This window comes from Xenopus laevis, chromosome 1S (genome assembly GCF_017654675.1).
Source record: "Xenopus laevis strain J_2021 chromosome 1S, Xenopus_laevis_v10.1, whole genome shotgun sequence".
Classification (NCBI taxonomy): domain Eukaryota; kingdom Metazoa; phylum Chordata; class Amphibia; order Anura; family Pipidae; genus Xenopus; species Xenopus laevis.
Window position 1 is genome coordinate 195,185,250 of NC_054372.1, and position 18,577 is coordinate 195,203,826.

The 18,577-nt window shown below is 37.2% G+C and overlaps 2 protein-coding genes across 2 annotated transcripts; both read left to right on the forward strand.

The window, feature by feature from the left end:
• Positions 1-8,146: 8,146 nt before the first annotated feature.
• On the forward strand, positions 8,147-15,023 carry LOC121399195 (protein monoglycylase TTLL8-like). The gene is made up of 9 exons (XM_041579238.1): positions 8,147-8,180; positions 8,706-8,776; positions 9,755-9,827; positions 10,059-10,147; positions 10,695-10,766; positions 11,288-11,378; positions 11,873-11,922; positions 13,280-13,402; positions 14,794-15,023. Exons 1-9 carry the CDS (start codon positions 8,147-8,149, stop codon positions 14,956-14,958), a joined length of 768 nt encoding a protein of 255 aa, XP_041435172.1. The 3' UTR covers positions 14,959-15,023.
• Positions 15,024-15,199: 176 nt separating this feature from the next.
• Positions 15,200-18,180, forward strand: LOC121399197 (tubulin monoglycylase TTLL3-like). Its single transcript, XM_041579247.1, has 5 exons — positions 15,200-15,277; positions 15,689-15,860; positions 16,355-16,503; positions 17,295-17,538; positions 17,664-18,180. The coding sequence occupies exons 1-5, from the start codon at positions 15,208-15,210 to the stop codon at positions 18,178-18,180; spliced, it is 1,152 nt and encodes a 383-aa protein (XP_041435181.1). The 5' UTR covers positions 15,200-15,207.
• Positions 18,181-18,577: the final 397 nt, after the last annotated feature.

Genomic DNA, 18,577 nt, shown 5'->3' on the forward strand with positions numbered 1-18,577 from the left:
TGGAGCAGAAAGGCATGGGTACCCATTTTAGATTCTGTAGAATGTGTTCTTTCCAAAAATATATGGGTTTGGGGGGTAAACATATATTTCTGTGTTTTTACCCCACAAAAAATGCAGTCAATGTTTTGATTTCTCAGTAGCTGAAGTAAAGTCCTGAACAATTTGGATGCGCTAACTTCATATTTGTGTCTCTAAATGCCAGATACTTTGGTAAACCTATGCATAATGGGTATCAAACTGTTCAGTGGACCCCTGGCAATCATATTTCAGGTGCTTTTTCTTGGTACGTAATATAGTTTGGGATATGCGGAGCAGCAAAATAAAACCTTTGAAATGATTTTTCAAAATTTTGAATTTTATTTTGAAAAACCGCTATGTTCAGACAAGCTTTTCTGTTTGGTAGTTGGGAGTAGAGAGACATAGTTACCCATTTTGTAATCGGCAGAATGTGTACTTTTCAAAAATGTATGGTTTTCTGGGGTAAACCTATGGTTTCAGGATTTTTTGCCTTGGAATCTAAAGCATGCCGTTTTCTGCCTTAGTGCTTTCAAAATTCAGTAATATACTGCCGGGAGTTTTTGCTGTACAGAAATCCTAAATCTCCCTAAAACTATACATATCTGGTATTGGCACGTTCGAGAGACATAAGGCTTTCCAAATAAGTTGGATTTTCATCTGTAAAATGAAATATTTTTCTGGTATAAATTGATATACGATGAAAAATGGTAATTTTTCATTTTTTTTGTTATTTAGCACTATAAATTTTTTTGCACAGGTGGAAATACATGAAAACTCAGGCAGATTTAGAAAGCTCAGTTTCTACCGAAAAAAACAATGTATAATTTTCCTAGGTAAACTATAGGTTTCCCCTCAGAAAATGCCCCTAAAGTGAGAGAGCACAAAATGCTTAAAAACGGCTGGCATTTCGCGTAACCAAAATGTGAAATTCTGCTGGCACTTAAAGGGTTAATGTCAAGCTGATTCCTGATCAGTTGGTGTTTAGCTGCTGAACAGAAAGCATCGCTACTGTCAGCAGCTTAATTCCAACATTTTTAGGGATTTTCCAAATCCTAAATTCTCATTCAAGAACAACTTAACTAAATTGTAAGTACTCGCCTTTGTAATTGTTGAGGTGCTGTTAGTATTTAATAATGTAAATCTGCTAAACTGGGATTAACAAAAAGATGTTTTATCTAAAAATATATATTTGGAGTTATGGTTAGGGAATTCGCTTTGCATCCTGCAGTGTCATATGTTAATGTTAATATTGATGTTAGCTGGCAATCTATCCTTACCAGTTGTTGTGTAGTTTGCACCTCTAATGTACACTCAATTCTATTGTAAATATGGGTCGCTAAAGGTTTAGTCTAGGCCATAATTCTGCCTGTGGAACCAACACTCCAACAACATTTTTACCAACTACTGATATATTATTTCATTATTTCTAATTTGAACCACAGATCATGAATGTCTGTAACACAGCTGTGGTCTTAGCACTGTATAACTTGTATCATGTCATTAAATGCAAATATTTCAATTATTCTATGAAATCCCGATAGACTCAAAAGTGATTTCTTTTTTTGTCTTTGCAGAAAAGAAAATGCTTACAACAGTGAAAAATCGATCCAAAATATTTTGGAAATACGTATGTAGTTGTTGCTTATCATCAAAGAAAACAGTAAGTCTTCCGAAAATGAATATTCACTATTAGATATCTGTAATGCGCCAGAAGCAGCGCTCTGATTCCATTACCTGCTTTATAGTAGTATTGAAACCCATGCTGCTAAATCCATCAGTTTCTGCAAATATGTTAACTGCATTTATTTTTTGAAGGCAAACCAACTAATAATAAATCAAATAAAATGTACAATATTTGACCAGGTCTAGTAACCCATGGCAACCAGACCAGTAAATGTTGCCTTGCTATGGGTTACTAGACCTATATCCACCTTTTATTACAAGACTTCCTATTTAAGGGCAGAAATATACGCTCAGATTTGGGGCAATTAGCCGACTAAGCTCCCCGAACTGCCTCCTGCTGACTGGAATTTAAATCTCTGGTAATTGGTGCGCTTCTTTTCCAAAGTCGCCCGAAGTTGCCTCACGAGGAAACTTCAAGCGACTTCGGAAAACGAAGCACTCTGTGTGCCATCCCGCCAGCCATTTAGATTCTATCCGACAGGGAGATTAGTCGCCCCGAACAGAGGCGATTTATCGCCAGGCGACTAAATCTCGCAGAATCTGATTGTGTGTCTCTGCCCTAAGCTTAACTATAGTGCAGAGATCTGAGGGCTTTAACAGTAGGGATTTATAGTAGGTTCTCAATACTGATAGATATCTGACATTTTGCTATAAACATCTAACATGTGTTTTTTTTTTTCTTTTAATCAGACACAGAAAGAGCCAGAAGTCCGGGTAAGCAATATTAAGATCTATGTTATTATGGAGACAAAATACTGATCCGTAAAGTCTTGATCCCAAAGTTGATCATTAAATGATACACCAGGCCATGTCAGTAGATTTGGGGATTGGCCAATTATTAATTATATCCCAGTCAGGGGTGAGGCCACTAATTCCCTCCTTTCCCATCAGAGCTACATAGCCCCCTATTATGATCTGATCTTGGCCAGAAATAATTGAATCAGCCAAATTCGGCTCTTCCCCTCTGTTTGAAGATACGATCATTCTAAAGTCTCCTTTTTTGTATATGTTCAGCTTAATTTATTGGTTATAATGCAGATATAACCTACTAACACTATACTTTTTTTAACCAGATTCCACTGGAGGATCTTACGGAGCCCATCAGCCTGGTAAGCAGAGAAAACCTGTACACATATATATATTATATAGTGGATAAAGTACCCCCTCTTGTAAAATATAAGGATATTATAAGTTACCGAGGAGTTTCATGACCATATAAATATTTATACAGGTCATGGAACAACGAGGTCACTTCTAATATCCTCATATTTTGCAACAGAGGGAACTTTATTTATTATAATACACAAGTTTCAGTGAGTCATGTGACAGAAATGACATCAGAACTCACCGTTTATAACTGATGACATCAGAACTCACCGTTTATAAGGATATAATTTACAGGATATTCATGGCTTTTGTGTATTATATAGTGGATAATGTACCCCCTACTGTAATTTATAAAGATATTATAAGTCACTGAGGAGTTATGTGACCATATAAATCACAAGGCCATAGGCCGAGTGCTTTTATCCAGGTCACATAACTCCGAGGTGACTTCTGATATCTTTATATATTTCTAGTAGGGGGTACATTATGCATTATAATCTACATTTTGTGGGGGGTCGGAGTCTAAATTTTGGTCACCAGCGTCAAATTTTGGTCGCCAGCGTCAAATACCGACACGCTGCATCAAAATTTTGCGGCCTGGGGGCCCCTGTTATAAATGGCGTGTTCTGACGTCAGAACGTGCCATTTATAAGGATATAATTTACAATCTGGTCCCATAGGGAAATGACCAGACTGTAGATTATATATATATATATATATATATAGGGAATAAAGTACCCCCTCTTGTAAAATATAAGGATATTATAAGTTACCGAGGAGTTTCATGACCATATAAAAACACGAGGCCGAAGGCCGAGTGTTGTTATACAGGTCATGGAACTCTGAGGTAACTTCTAATAGATTGTAAATTATATCCTTGTAAATTATACCCCCATTTTGCAACTGGGGGTACTTTATTTATTATAATACACACGTTTCAGTGAGTCATGTGACAGAAATGACATCAGAACTCACCGTTTATAACTGATGACATCAGAACTCACCGTTTATAAGGATATAATTTACAAGATATTCATGGCTTTTGTATACTATATATAAATATCACATGTGCCCTTAATATTCTGTTAATAATATTTTTAAAATACACAAGAGCCATGAATATCTTGTAAATCATATCCTTATAAATGTGACTAGTGATGTCATCAGTGATGTAATTTTTGTCACATGATTTACTAAAACTTGTGTATTATAATAAATAAAGTACTCCTTGCTGGAAAATATAAGGAAATTAGAAGTAATCTCGGAGTTCCACGACCTGTATAAAAGCACTCGGCCTTCAGCCTCGTACTTTTATATGGTCATGGAATTCCTTGGTGACTTATAATATCCTTATATTTTACAATAGGAGGTATTTTATTCACTACATAAACAGTGCTTAGTAACAGGGTCGGACTGGGGGCCCGTGGGCCAACCGGTACTTCTGTCCTGGGCCCCCCTCTGAACTCCCCTGGTGCACCGCTGAGCCACTGACCACATGCGCACTGCCCCGCCCCCGCCACCAAATGTGTGTGCACTGCCCCCCGCTGGTGCCGAACCACTGAGCATGTGCGCTTGTTTGCCAGCTCACACGCACTTCATCTTTTGTGCGGTCAGTGGGGCCCACAAAGGCAAGGGCCAGGGCCCACCGGGTTTTTCCGGGTGTCCCGCCGGCCCAATCCGACCCTGCTTAGTGATGTCATCAGTTATAATTGGTACTTAGTAGTGATGCCTTTTCTGACTCACTGAAACTTGTGTATTACAATAAATATTGTACCCCCTGTTGATAAATATAAGGATACAAGAAGTCACCTTGGAGTTCTGTGGCCTGTATAAAAACTCTCGGCCTTCAGTGTTGTGCTTTTAAATACTCATGGAACTCCTCGATGACTGTTGACAAACAAATGCTAAAGTCCCCTGCTAATCATTCTGACCAGAAACATCTATAGAAAGTAGATTTATATCAGCTTTAGGTGTTTTAAAACTATCTTTATACAAATGAATTAACTCATGTGTCTCTTCTCTAAAACCAACCAGGAAATAGAAATTCCGAAGGAAGAACAGCCCAAACCCGTTGTCGAGGAAAGCGCGGAGAGGACGGAAGTAGTGGAGAAAGTATCCGAAGATTTAGGTAAGTCTGTTTTAAAACAACCCTTCAAGACTGATAGTGATAATGAGAATTTTTCAGGATTTCTAATTGACACTCAGCTCTGTAAGAACCAAGTATTCGGTAGTTTACTTATAAGATATTTAGAATCCTGAACATGTTCTGACTGCAAAGGATTATGTCATTAAATGCAAATATTTAGCAATATTTTATACCATCCTAGTGACTCAAAAGGGGTTTCCCTAACATAGAGAAGTTAATTGCCAAGCTAACAATATCCATTGATGTGTAGTTTTAATCTCTACACTCAATTCTCTATTAAATATTGGTTGCTGAAGGGTATAGTCTAGGCCAGGGCTCCCCAACCTTTTTTACCTGTGAGCCACATTCAAATGTAAAAAGATTTGGGGAGCAGCACAAGCATGAAAAGGTCCCTTGGGTGCCTAATAAGGGTGGTGATTGGCTATTTGGTAGCCCCTATGTGGACTGGCAGCCTACAGGAGGCTCTGCTTGGCACTATACTTAGTTTTTATGCAATTAAAACTTGCTTCCAAGCCTGGAATTCAAAAATAAGCACCGGGGTTGAGGACACGGAGAGCAACATCCAAGGGGTTGGAGAACAACTTATGGCTTACGAGCTACTGGTTGGGAATCACTGGTCTAGGCCAAACTTCTGCCCATGGAACTAACACTCCAACACCGGCCCTTTTACCGATTTATTTGTAATCATTTCTAATTTGAACCACAGATCATGATGATCACTAACATGCCTGAGGTTATAGAACTGTATAGCTTGTATCATGTCATTAAATGCAATTAAATTAGCAATGTTATATGAAATCCCAACAGACTCAAAAGTGACTTGTTTTTTTTTTATACCTCCATAGGTCAAAATATCACAGAAGCGGACGAGAAACCAAACAGTGTTTTGGACTATGTAGGTGACTTGCCAGGCTGCAAAGAAGTAAGGCTTCGGAAATGTATTATTCTCTATTACATATCTGTAAGGTGCCTGAGGCTGTAATGCTGATGGCTGCTACACATTCAATTGAGTTTTCATTGATAGCAAGTATTCAAAAACTCTATTTTGGCATTTTATAATAGTGCTGATTCTATTACCTGCTTTATATTAGTATCTGTCCTAAAGTTGTATGAAGTTTCAGGCCATATCAGTAGATTTAGGGATTGGCCAGATATCAAATATATCCCTGTTAGGGGTGAGGATCACATTGGGCCACTGTTGCAATCATTTCCCATCTACATCACCCCCTATTGTGATCTGATCTTGGCCAGATGGTGAAATGATTGAATAAGCCTAATTTTACTACCCCTATTTGGTTTTGAGATTTAATCATTTTCTAAACTCTCTTTTTTGTGCATGACCAGCTTAAAGGGGTGGTTCACTTTCAAACAACTATTTGTTTTTAGACAGATCACCAGAAATAATGATTTTTCCAATGACTTTCCAATTTCTATGTGTGGTCATTTTTCTAATATTGTGAAAAGTATAATTTTTTACCTTTTGAAGCAGCTCTGCAAGGGGGGTCACCGACCCTGTAAACTGTTTTAAGTGGATACATTTAGTTGATACATCTTTGTCCCTGCTGAGCAGAATCTCTGGGTTTCATTACAGGCAGCTGTTAGAATTGATACAATAGTTGCTAATACTCCAGAGATGCTGCTGAGAAATGTATCAACTAAGGGGGGTTATTTACTAAACATCCGAATGCAAAAATCACGGAAAATTTGTGACATTTTTGTAATAAAATCTGACTGAAAAAATTACAAATTCTTCAGAATTTATTAAACCCAGAGGACGGAAAAGTCAGAATCTGAAAATCCGGCATCTCAGACCTGTCGAGGTTGCATATAAGTCAATGGGAGAAGTTCCAATGATTTTTTGATGTGCGCTGGGTTTCGGGAAATACCCTGAACTTTTTGGAGTTTTCAGGTGAAAATTACGAAAAGATTGTGAAAATCAGATGAAAAAGTCTGAAAAATTTGTGAAAATCAGATTTGTTTTCCTGCAAAGCAAATTTTCGGGAAAATATAATAATAAAAAAACCTGAGCGGATTTGATTGGAGTTTGTAGCAGAAAATATTGAGATAAATTCAGACTTTGATAATGAACCCCCTATATGTTCCTACATTGTAACAGTTTAGACTCTGCGCCTGTATTACTGAGCTGACAGACTCAAACACCAGGGACAGGAACATTCAACTTTAATCATAGATTTTGGAAAAACAGTAAAAAATAAATAATGGACAGTAATTGAAAAAAGTCCTGGGGAACAATCTAAAAACAACTGAATTGAAAAAAAGTGTTGGGAAGGTGAACAACCCCTTTAACACATTAATTATAATGCTATAACACACTTACACTAGATTTCTTTTTATTTAACCAGATTACTATGGGAGATAATAGTGATTACATCTCCCAGGTAAACTGAAATAAACTGCAATGTAAAAAACAAAGATTTAAAACTATTTTTAAGTACTGCTCTACGTTTAAAATGAAAAAAAATGATTAGAGTATTTCTCTCTCTCTGTCTTGAAAAGCAACAAGAAGCACAGAAGACCTGTGAAAGCAACGACCAGGAAAGAAGAATAGAAGCTGTGGAGACACCAGAGAAACCTGTTGAGATAATCCAGGTAAGCAGGAGAGAAGTGTAAAGCATGAGGTCACTGGTGTATAGAGGCCGGTTCTATTGATATTGGGAAATTGAGCTCTACTGGCACCAAATGTCCAAAAATACCTTTGCATTGTAGGTGATGGGAATCACTGCGTCAAAGAGTTTGATTGACACGAAAATGCTCCCACATCTTCATGTGATTCAAATGCTTTGGAGGGTCTATAGAACAATTAAAAATGTTTTTAAGGGATAAACATCAAATCTGACCACTGATGCTCTCCTCTCCCATCTTACCTACATAGGGCCCTTTGATCATGTCTATGCCCAGGCCCTGGAATCAGCCACATTTTGCTCAACACCTTATTGGTCAAGTTGGGCACAAATCTACTGTTTTTTAACTTCCTAATTATATTCAAGACTAATTCAGCCTTTTTCTTATAACCGTATAACACCATGACCTCCATGCTAACTATTGAAGATTAATTTCAAAAACTAATATTATACAGATTAATTAACTCATGTGTCTCTTCTCTAAAATCAGGAAACAAACATACCAAGCGCTGAATACCCTGACCCTGCTATCATGGAAAGATTGGCGACAATGGATATTCAGGAGATAATATCCTATTATTTAGGTAAGCTTGTATAAAAAACACTTCAAGAAAAGGTACCAATGGCATGGAGGTTGCCTCCAGCTGTACATAACTCCCAATGGCATAAACACAGTGTATTCTATGATTAAGTAGGTTATTTACTAAACTTTGACTGCAAAAATCACAACATTTTTTTTTTTAATATAAAATCAGACTTTTAAAAAAGCACATATTTTTCGGAATTTTTTAAAGCCCGAGGATGGAAAAATCTGAATCTGGAAATCCGGCATCTCAGACCTGTTGAGGATCAAATTTTTAAAGAGATAGTACATGATAAATTTCAAATTATAATTTTCGATTTTTTTTCAAATTCAAATCGAATTTAGAATATTCCCTATTTGAATAATACAAAAATTAGCTGAAAATTTGATTTTTTTCAATAAGAAATTTCACATCACCCTTTGATAAATCTGCCCCTAAGCATACACTGTCAGAAATTGCCATTATAATGTTTCCATGCAATGTATTTAACCTCTGGATTCATTTTGTGCCATTTTTTCCCAATAGAAGATTACTTCATCAAGCAAACTACGGACACTGAAAGAATCATTGACGCAGACCGTGATACCGATACTCAGGTAACGAATGACTGTGGATTTGCTCTCTGAGGTTATACAGTTGATCTACAGTATATTTATCATGCAATTTTAAATGTCTGTAACAAGTCTAGGTTTTATTTCTTCTTTTTCTCTAATCAATTCACTACTCTATCCTAGTACTTTTATTGAGTTTTTCTATATTGTATATTGCCATTGTTCCTATTGGCCATGCTGTGACCTGATAGTGGTAGGACAGAAGGAACCCTATGTGGCACGCTATTTATAAGATAGGTCTTCTACATCTTGACCTACCAGAGCCACTCCTCCAAAAAGAGTCCATTTGTATTGTTAGATAGGTCTTCTACATCTTGACCTGCCAAATCCACATCTCGACAAAGAGCCCATTTCTATTGTTAGATAGGTCTTCTGTATCTTGACCTGTCACATCCACTCTTCCAGAAAGACTCCATTTCTATTTTTATATAGGTCCTCCACATCTTGGCCTGTCACATCCACACTTTCAAAAAGAGTCAATCTCTATTGTTAGATAGGTCTTCTACATCTTAACCTGCCAGATCCACTCCTCCAAAAGGAGTTCATTTCTATTGTTAGATAGGTCTTCTTCATCTTAACCTGCCAGATTTACTCTTCCAAAAAGAGTCTATTTCTATTACTAGGTAGTCTTGTATATCTTGACCTACCAGAGCCACTCCTCCAAAAGAGTCAATTTCTATTTTAATAAAAGTCCCATTTAAAAGAGAATAGAGATCATTAAATACAAACCAATGTGGCCAGGATATTAATAAGATAATAATATTCATTTATCCAAACAAATGAATAATCACAGTTGAGTCATTTACGCTAGACAATTTTCAATCCATGAGCCCCTGCTAATCACATTTTTTTTTTACTAGAAAAACCTATGCAAAGTAGTAAATTTAAATCAATGTTAATGTAAATAAACATTTTTTTACAAAAATTTATGAACTCGCTTGTCTCTTTTCTAAAACCAACCAGAAAACTGAATATCCTGCCATCGAGGAAAGTCTTCAGAACAGGGAACCTGTGAAGAAAGAATCCACTGAGTTAGGTAAGTCTGTATTAAATAAGTCTTCAAAAGTGAATTAGTACACTTTGTTCATCTTCATAAAAATTCAGTTTCTACTAAAACCCAAGTATTCTGTAGTTTACATACAAGATGCCCAATCTGGAAGTTGTTATATAACAACTCCCTACAAACCAATAGCCTTCAAACTGTCACAAATTGTCACTAGAACTTTTCCATGCAATGTATCTAACCTCTGGATTCATTTTGTTGCAGCTGTTCCCATAAAAGATGCAGTCGCTGATACAGACAGTGGATCAGAGAGTGAATCAGACAGTGAATCAGAGAGTGACAACAAACCTAAGGTAAAAGCAAATGTTTGTGGATTATCTCTCTGTGGAATCACTATGGGGCAGATTTATCAATGGTCGAATTTCGATCTTAAAAATACTTGGAAATTCGACCATCAAATTGAAATACTTCGACTTCGAATATCGAAGTTGACGTTTTTTTTAGCGAATTAGGGTATCCTGTGGTCAAATTAAAATCGAACGATTCGAAGGATTTCAGCGATCGATCGAATGATTTCAATTCGACTTCCAAAAACTTGCTCTAGAAGGTCCCTATAGGCTAACATAGCACTTCAGCAGGTTTAATTTGGCGAAGTATTGAAATCAAAGTTTTTGTAAAGAGATAGTACTTCGATTATTGAATAGTCGGTTATTCGAATGATTTTACTTCGAATCAAAGTCAAAGTCGTATTATCCTCTTTGGTGGTTGAAGTATCCAAAAAAATACTTTTTACTTTTTTTCTGTTTCCAAAGTCTATCCTAGAATTGACACTGTTTTTCCTGTTTTGTGCCATTATTAAATAAATCAAACTAACCCAAAATCTGTTTTGTGCATCCACAGTTTCGACATATGTCACTGATACTAGCAGACCGACACATATATTTTAAAGCCAAGTTGGAAAAGGCAATTCGGGTAAGTGAAATATTATTACTCTCAATTGGTTGTTTCAGATCCCAGCCTATTGGGAGTAGCAGTTTAACAAAGGCTAAATAAATGCTGATATTGAGCTGGCCTTCAATCCTGCTCTCCATTACGTTATATCAGGGGTCTCAAACTTTCTTTTACCAGTGAGCAACATTTAAATGAAATAAACAAGTTGGGGAGCAATACAAGCATGATAGAAGTTCCTAGGGGTGCCCAATAAGGGCTGTCATTGGTTTATTTGCCCCTATGTGGACTGGCAGACTACAGATGGGTCTGTTTGGTCTTTATGCCTCCAAAAGTTGCTTCCAAGTCAGAAATCCAAAAATGAGCAGCTGATTTTAGGCCACTGGGAGCAACATCAAGGGGCTTGAAAAGCAACATGTCGCTAGATCACTGGTTGAAGATCACTGCATTACATTCTGGGTGATTACTTGACTCCCAACAGAGTGAGGGTTTTTCATGTCTGTTTATAAAAATGAATTCATGTGTTTCTCTTTTAAACCTACCAGAAAAAGAAAATCTTCTGGCTGCTACGTGCTGAGCACATCGATGAAAGCATGCGTAGGAGAGGATGGATACAGAAAATATCTTTTACATTTGGTAAGTCTGTGTAAGAAGCAGCGGTGATTGAAAACTGGGCATTTCAGGTTTCAAACAATATTATTTCTTTAGTGATATAGTTAATTGCAGCAGTTCCCACTGATACTTACGGCCCAGTACCAGTGGCATGAAAGGTGCCTCCAACTGTATCATCAGCCGCTGTTACATACGATAGACTCTCGCAAACACACCTTTCAAGTTATCTCGCCTAATGTGATAAATATCAGTCTCTATTGAAGAAACAAGTATTCTGTGTCTCTATGAAGGGGTTTCTTCTTCCTGGTTGCAGTGTACAATGCCCAGTAAGACATACGTTTAAGCAACTGAGCTTGCCGAGTCATCTTAAAAGTGAAACCTTTTGGTTTATTGAAGAGACTGTATGATATTCCCTAACACATAGAAGATACATTGTCAGAAGCGGGCGTCATTAGAAAATTCTGTATATTCTATTTAGCCGCTCCATCAATACTGATCTCATTTTTTCCCCCTAACAGATGCAAAAGCGAGGGATAGTAGATATCTTGATCCAGACAGCGGATTGGAGGTAAATCCAAAGCTCAATCACTACAAGACAAAGAGCAGAGCAAGCTATAAATGTTTTATTTTATATTGTCAGCCCATTGGTGGATAGTGATACAACACTCAGGGGCAGATTTATCAAGGGTCAAATTTAGAGTTCATGGAAGTTTGAACCCTAAATTTCATTTCATGAAATTGAGTTTCTGCAAGTTGGGTGAATGGGATCGACCCACAAACTCAAATTCGAATCGAAATCAAGTTATTTTATCGAAAAAAACTCAATTTTCAGGAAGGCTGCAAATGACTCCAAATTGATTCCAGGACATCCCCCATAGGCTAAAACAGCAATTAGTCAGATTTAAGGTGGTGAATGGTCAAATTTTAATTCTTAAAGGGCCAGTACATGATGGATTTCAAAATTCAAATTTTTTTAAAATCAAATCGAATTTTAACTATTGTATAGTAAAATTTAACTTAACATTTCAATTGAAAATGTTAATTTTCAATTCTACCCTTGATAAATGTGCCCCTCATTTCTAAACTGAAGGACTGTAACTTTGTGTGGGGGGATCTGAAAATAATTTTGTCAATAATCAGGCTAAATTTATGTGCAAAACCATTAAAGGAGAATTCAACCCTAAAGTTAAAAAACCCTACCCTACATAGCCCCCCTTTCTCCCCCAGCCTAAGTGTTACAATGGGCAAATGCCCCTAAGTCTTTACTTACCCCTCGGTGCAGATTCAGGCATCGGAGTTCACGGCGCCATCTTCTTCTCTTTGGAAATCTTTGGAATGAGACCGGCGTGGCGCAACAACTGCGCATGCGCCAAAACGAACGAAAATTGCAGAAGCGCCGCTCTCATTACGAAGATTACCGAAGCAGCTGAAGATGGCGCCCGTGAACTGCGATGCCTGAATCTATACCGAGCGTAAGTAAAGAGTTAGGGGCATTTGCACAGGGTAACATTTAGGCTCAGGGGAGGAGGAAGGGGGGTCTATGTAGGGTAGGGGGTTCGGAGTTTTTTAATTTTAGGGTTGAGTTCTCCATTAAGCCTGTACAGAGCACTGCCCCTGTTTGCAGGGGTGTAACTAGAGAGGAAGCAGACTCTGCGGCTGCTGGGGGCCCCAGGAGGTATAGGGGCTCCATTAGGCCCTAATTTGTATACAATTTCAATAAATATTGGTAGTGTTGTGGGTCCAGACAAACATGCTAACAATATGTTTCCAATGTATAGAATATAGCAGCAACAACTAGACCGACTTTTATTACCTGGTGAAAAGAAACAAGTCCTATAACTAAAGAAAAGTTTAATATCTTTTTACAAATTTGCTGCGTTTACCTTCTATAAATAATTTTGTGCATTTATGTTTCTGTTTTTCAGCTGAAGCTTTCTTATTCTGTAAAGCCCTCACTGATCTGGTCATACCGCCATTATCCCTACTCTATTGTGGAACAAGATCAGATGATGAACAGCTATACAAACACGGACTGCTTTACAACCAAGGTGAGTACGGGCTGCTCAGGATCACTGCAACGCTCATATCATTATTAGCAATGCATGGATTTTATGGTGATGCTGGGGATTGGAATTGCTTGTTATTACTGACGATTTTAATACTATACTCGACAATGGAGAAACATCCATAAAATCTCAATGCAGGGTATAAATTACAGTATGAAATTCAGGTCAGGGGGCGAAGCCTATTTCTAGGCTATAAGGTCCCATATATTCCTTGGAGTTTGCTCTCCTACCTACCTACAGTCACATGCAAGTTGATTATGATAAAACTCTGAGAAGTTTATTATTTCTGTCATGGAAAATGTGCCACTAAGGGGCTGATTTATTAAGGGTTTGAATTGAAAATTCAAATTTTCTTTTCTTGGCAAAACTCTCAAATTCGAATTGTGAATTATCCCAACTGGATTTGAGTTTTACTTTTAATTCGAATTTCGAGATTTATCATACTCTAACCCTTTAAGAACTCAAACTCGATTATTCGCCACCTAAAACCAGCCGAGTTCATGTATAAGTCAATGGGAGACATCCAGGGACCAATTTGGACACGTTAGTAGCCTTCTTGACATTCGACTTTTTTTTCAGAGAAAAAAACTTGAATCGAGTTTAGTCTAATTCAATGTCATGTCTGTAAAATTCGTCAAAGTTTTAGATATTCGATTTTTTTTATAAATAACCCCCCAAATGAATTTCGAGTATATTCAAATTTAATTAAGGGTTCGAATTGAAAATTCTACTTTTTTATGGTCAAAACTCTCAAATTCGAATTGTGAATTATCCAAACTGGATTTGTTTTACTTCGAATTTGAATTTCCAGTTTTAACATACTCATAATCATTTGATACGATGTCCGAATTTTAGTTATTCTTTTTTCTTTTTAATAATATCCCCCCAGTTGAATTTCAAGTATATTTGAATTTAATTAAGGGGTTGAATTGAAAGTTCGATTTTTTTATGGTCAAATCTCTCAAATTCGAATTATGAATTATCCAAACTTGATTTGAGTTTTACTTAGAATTCGAATTTCGAGATTTATCATACTCTGACCCTTTAAGAACTCGAACTCGATTATTCGCCACCTAAAACCAGCCAAGTTCATGTATAAGTCAATGGGAGACATCCAGGGACCAATTTGGACATGTTAGTAGCCTTCCTGACATTCAAGTTTTTTTTTCAGAGAAAAAACTTGAATCGAGTTTAGTCTGATTTGATGCGATGTCTGTAAAATTCGTCCCAATTTTAGATATTCAATTTATTTTTATAAATAACCCCCATTTGAATTTTGAGTATATTCGAATTTAAGAGTTTTAAAAAACTCACATGAATTTGAAATTCTTCCTTTAATAAATGTGCCTCTAAATGTGCTTTCTCTTTTCTAGTTTGGACTGTGCGTGAATTTAAAGAACGCGGACAAATTCTTCCCACGTTGCTATGACCTGGCGGATAAAAAAGGGAGAATGTTATTTACTGGTAAGAGCACATTAACATGCACTCAATATTCAGAATGTATATTCACATTATCTATGGAACCTGGCTTTCTTTGATCCCCAATCACAACCACAAACATCTTTGAGAGTCACTGATAATTTTCGGGGCATTTTCCCAAAGGAACTAGATTCCTATTGCAATTGGCAGTTTCATTTGTCTGACCATGCTCTCTAAAGCAATTATTCCATAAAGTTTTATATCTGATTATAAAGCAAAACATACAGTAGCTGAATTGGTGAGTCATTAGCCCTATTAGAAATAAGAGATGACATTCTTTGTTTCTTTCTCTTTATTTAGATGACTTCATGAAAACTGCAGCGTATAGTATCATAAAATGGGTTGTAAGAAGAAACAGTTCGCCTGTTCAAGCAGAAGGTAAGAAGCTCTGCCTAATTCCTGTGCTGAGCTGCCCATACACCTGGTTCATAATTCTGAAATTACAATTAGTGATGGGCGAATAAATTCGACTGACACAAATTCGCTGGGAATTTTCTCGTTTCATCATCAATTTCCAATTTTCAAGATTTTTCGTGAAAATGTCATATTTTCAAGATTTTTTCATGAACATGTCCAATTTCCACAATTTTTTCTGTGAATGTCACTGAAACTTTATGATTTCACGAATTCACGACAATTTCTTGCCCTTTTGCGAATTTTGCTAGAAATTCGAGATTTTTTTTCAGCGAAGCGAAACAGGAGAAATTAGCCCATCACTAATTACAATATAATTTGCTTCCACTTGTTCTCTAACCACCTCTGCTTTTTGTTATCTATATTTTTTTCTAGAAACTACAAGGAACGGCTGTGTTGCACCTATTTCAGTCAATGTCATTTTAATGGCTTTTATGGTCTGCAAAATGCTCATGATTCCCTCAATAAATAAGGACATAGACAAGAAAATTAAAGCGATGGATCCCGATTGGACAGAATATTTAGAGGGATACTATCAGCTCATACAGTAAGTTGTGCCAGAATCAACCCATGGAAATGTACACTAGATATGATTGGAAGACGGGTTTTTTTATCTAAATAATATACAGAAAACAATGACAGTGGGCACCTCAGCCTGGAACGCATTTTCCTTTTTATTTTTCTCTTTTTATTTCTTATAAATCCTGTTGTCCATAAGGACAAGTGCTGTAATCCTATTATTGCACCTTTTGGGCCCAGCACTGAACAAACCTGCTCAATCTCAACATTGTGCCGCTTCTTTGTCTGGTGCAAAGTGCAGAGTATAGTCAGGTACATGGGAGATCACTACCTGCTGCTTTTTGCCACCCCTGGAAACCTCTCTGGCGCTGCCGCCTGAGGTGATCGTCTCAGCTTGTCTCATTGGTGGAGCGCCCCTGATAATATGTTAATTTATTCATACTGTAGATCAAAACTGTCATGTAATAAGGTGGCAGTGATTAACTCAAACTCACACTAAATGGAAACCATGTATTGTTACAGCGCCGGCGCAGAGATTAAGAATTCTGCCACGTATGCTGAACCTTGCCGCCACGTTTTAGATAAAATTCAGGCAAAACTCCCACAGCTGGATATCGACACAGGAAGAAATATCTGGATACTGAAAAGAGCCGCTCTCTCCGGAGGAAGAGGTAAGAAAACATAGTGACCGTGTAATCTTACGGGACGGAAAATAAGTTATTCTTAAGGGTTCCTACTAGGGATGCACCGAATCCAGGGTTCAGTTTGTGATTCGGCCAGGATTCAGCCTGGTCACCTGTTTAAAAGGAAAACTTATTGGTTACTATTGGTTACTGCTCCTGGGGCAAACGTGTGTTTTTTATTACATATGGGGGATAGTGATATATTATGGCTTGTGCTTACAGAAGATTGGCTAGCTGTGCATTGTAACTAGTTTACTGTAACAAACAAGATTTCTGTATATGAAATAATATGATTGAATATTCGGACAAATTTCTTGACACGCCGGATTTTTTGCTTGCAAATCTTTGCCGCAGTTTATTCGCTGGTGGCAAAACCTTTTAAATGTGCCTCAAATTTGCTCCTGGTGAATTTATTGGCCCATCACTAATGATTGGCCCAGTTTAGCAGGGGAGGTCTTAGTTACAGGAAGGGTTGGCACTTCACTACTGTAATTTGTACAGATATGAAAAATACATTCTCCATATCAAAGTATCTAGTATTTCTGATGCCTAAGTAGACTGTACTTTCTTTCGTGCAGCCATACTAAATGGTAAGAAATGTAGTTGATATTTGCTGTGGTAGACTTGGAATCTCTATATTTCCGCAGTTGTCTTTCTAATGGCTGCTACTTTTTGTAGATGTTTTTTCCTGTTTAATAGAAATATTTGCTAAAAATGACATTGGAACTGACTTACAGAAAGACTGACTCTGACTAAACATGTGTTGTTTTTTTGCACAGATATAATTTGCATGGATCGCGTGAAAAAAATAATTAAGTTTGTTCAAAGCCATGACAGCCGACATGTGGAAAAGAAGTGGGTGATACAGAAGTACATAGAGAGGCCATTTCTCATTTACAACACTAAGTTTGATATGCGCCAGTTTTTCTTAGTAACGGCCTGGAACCCCCTGACAATCTGGTACTATAAGGAAAATTACATTTGTATGTCATCACAACCTTTCAACTTGGAGAATCTGGACAAGTAAGTAGCTGTTGGAATGTCTTTCGCTATTTAGAGAACTCATTGGACAGCAAAGTTAAATTATACCAAGTTAAATTATTTTACAAGCACAAAATATGACAGTTGTGTGGTCTTTGTTGTTGCAGCTCCATACACCTGTGCAACAGAGCCGTCCAGATGCAGTTTAAAAACTGCCCAACCCGTCACCCTGAGCTGCCTGAAGACAATGTATGGTCTAATAGAAAACTGCAGGAATACCTATGCATGATTGGAGCAGAAAACGTCTGGGAGGACGTGATGGTGCCAGGGATTAAGAAAATCATATATCAAACTATGCAAGTTTCTCAGAACAAAGTAACGCACAGAAAGAACAGTTTTGATATTTATGGTGCTGATTTCATGTTCAGCGAGAACTTCAATCCGTGGCTCATTGAGATCAATTCCAGGCCAGATATGAGTTCACCCACAGCAGTGACTGGTGTGATCTTTAAAAGTATTTTAGAGGACACCATAAAAGTCATCATTGATCGTAAGAAGGACCCGAACTGCGACATCGGAGCATATGAGCTGATACAGAAACAGGTACATTATTATCAAGGGGTGAATGATAAAAGGTATTCATTATGGGAATATATAATCATAGGGATATATATAAAGGGATAATGCTGTCTGTGAAGTGGGCAGTATATTTTATAAATACAATAACAAATACAAAAACTTGCCTGGGGAAGGCCAGCTCAAGGTTACGGTGTAATTTAGTACTTGTTACTGCATGCTACCCTTCTCCTGGGAAGGTCCTGCACATTAAGCCACTAGTTATCTCACCCAATCACAATTATTCCTCTGCCTCTGCCGTATCTCCAATACTTTTAACCAGATATGCTGAATACAATATCAGATAAGTCCCGTTGAGTCTCAGAATTTGGCTGTCATTTCTCTGTTGAGTTCTGTACTGAATTAAAGCCAAGATAGAACAAATAGTGCCTCAAGTGTATCAAATTAAGACTGTAGAACACAGTATGCATTCAGTAGTGCTATATTATAATAATCATAATAAGTA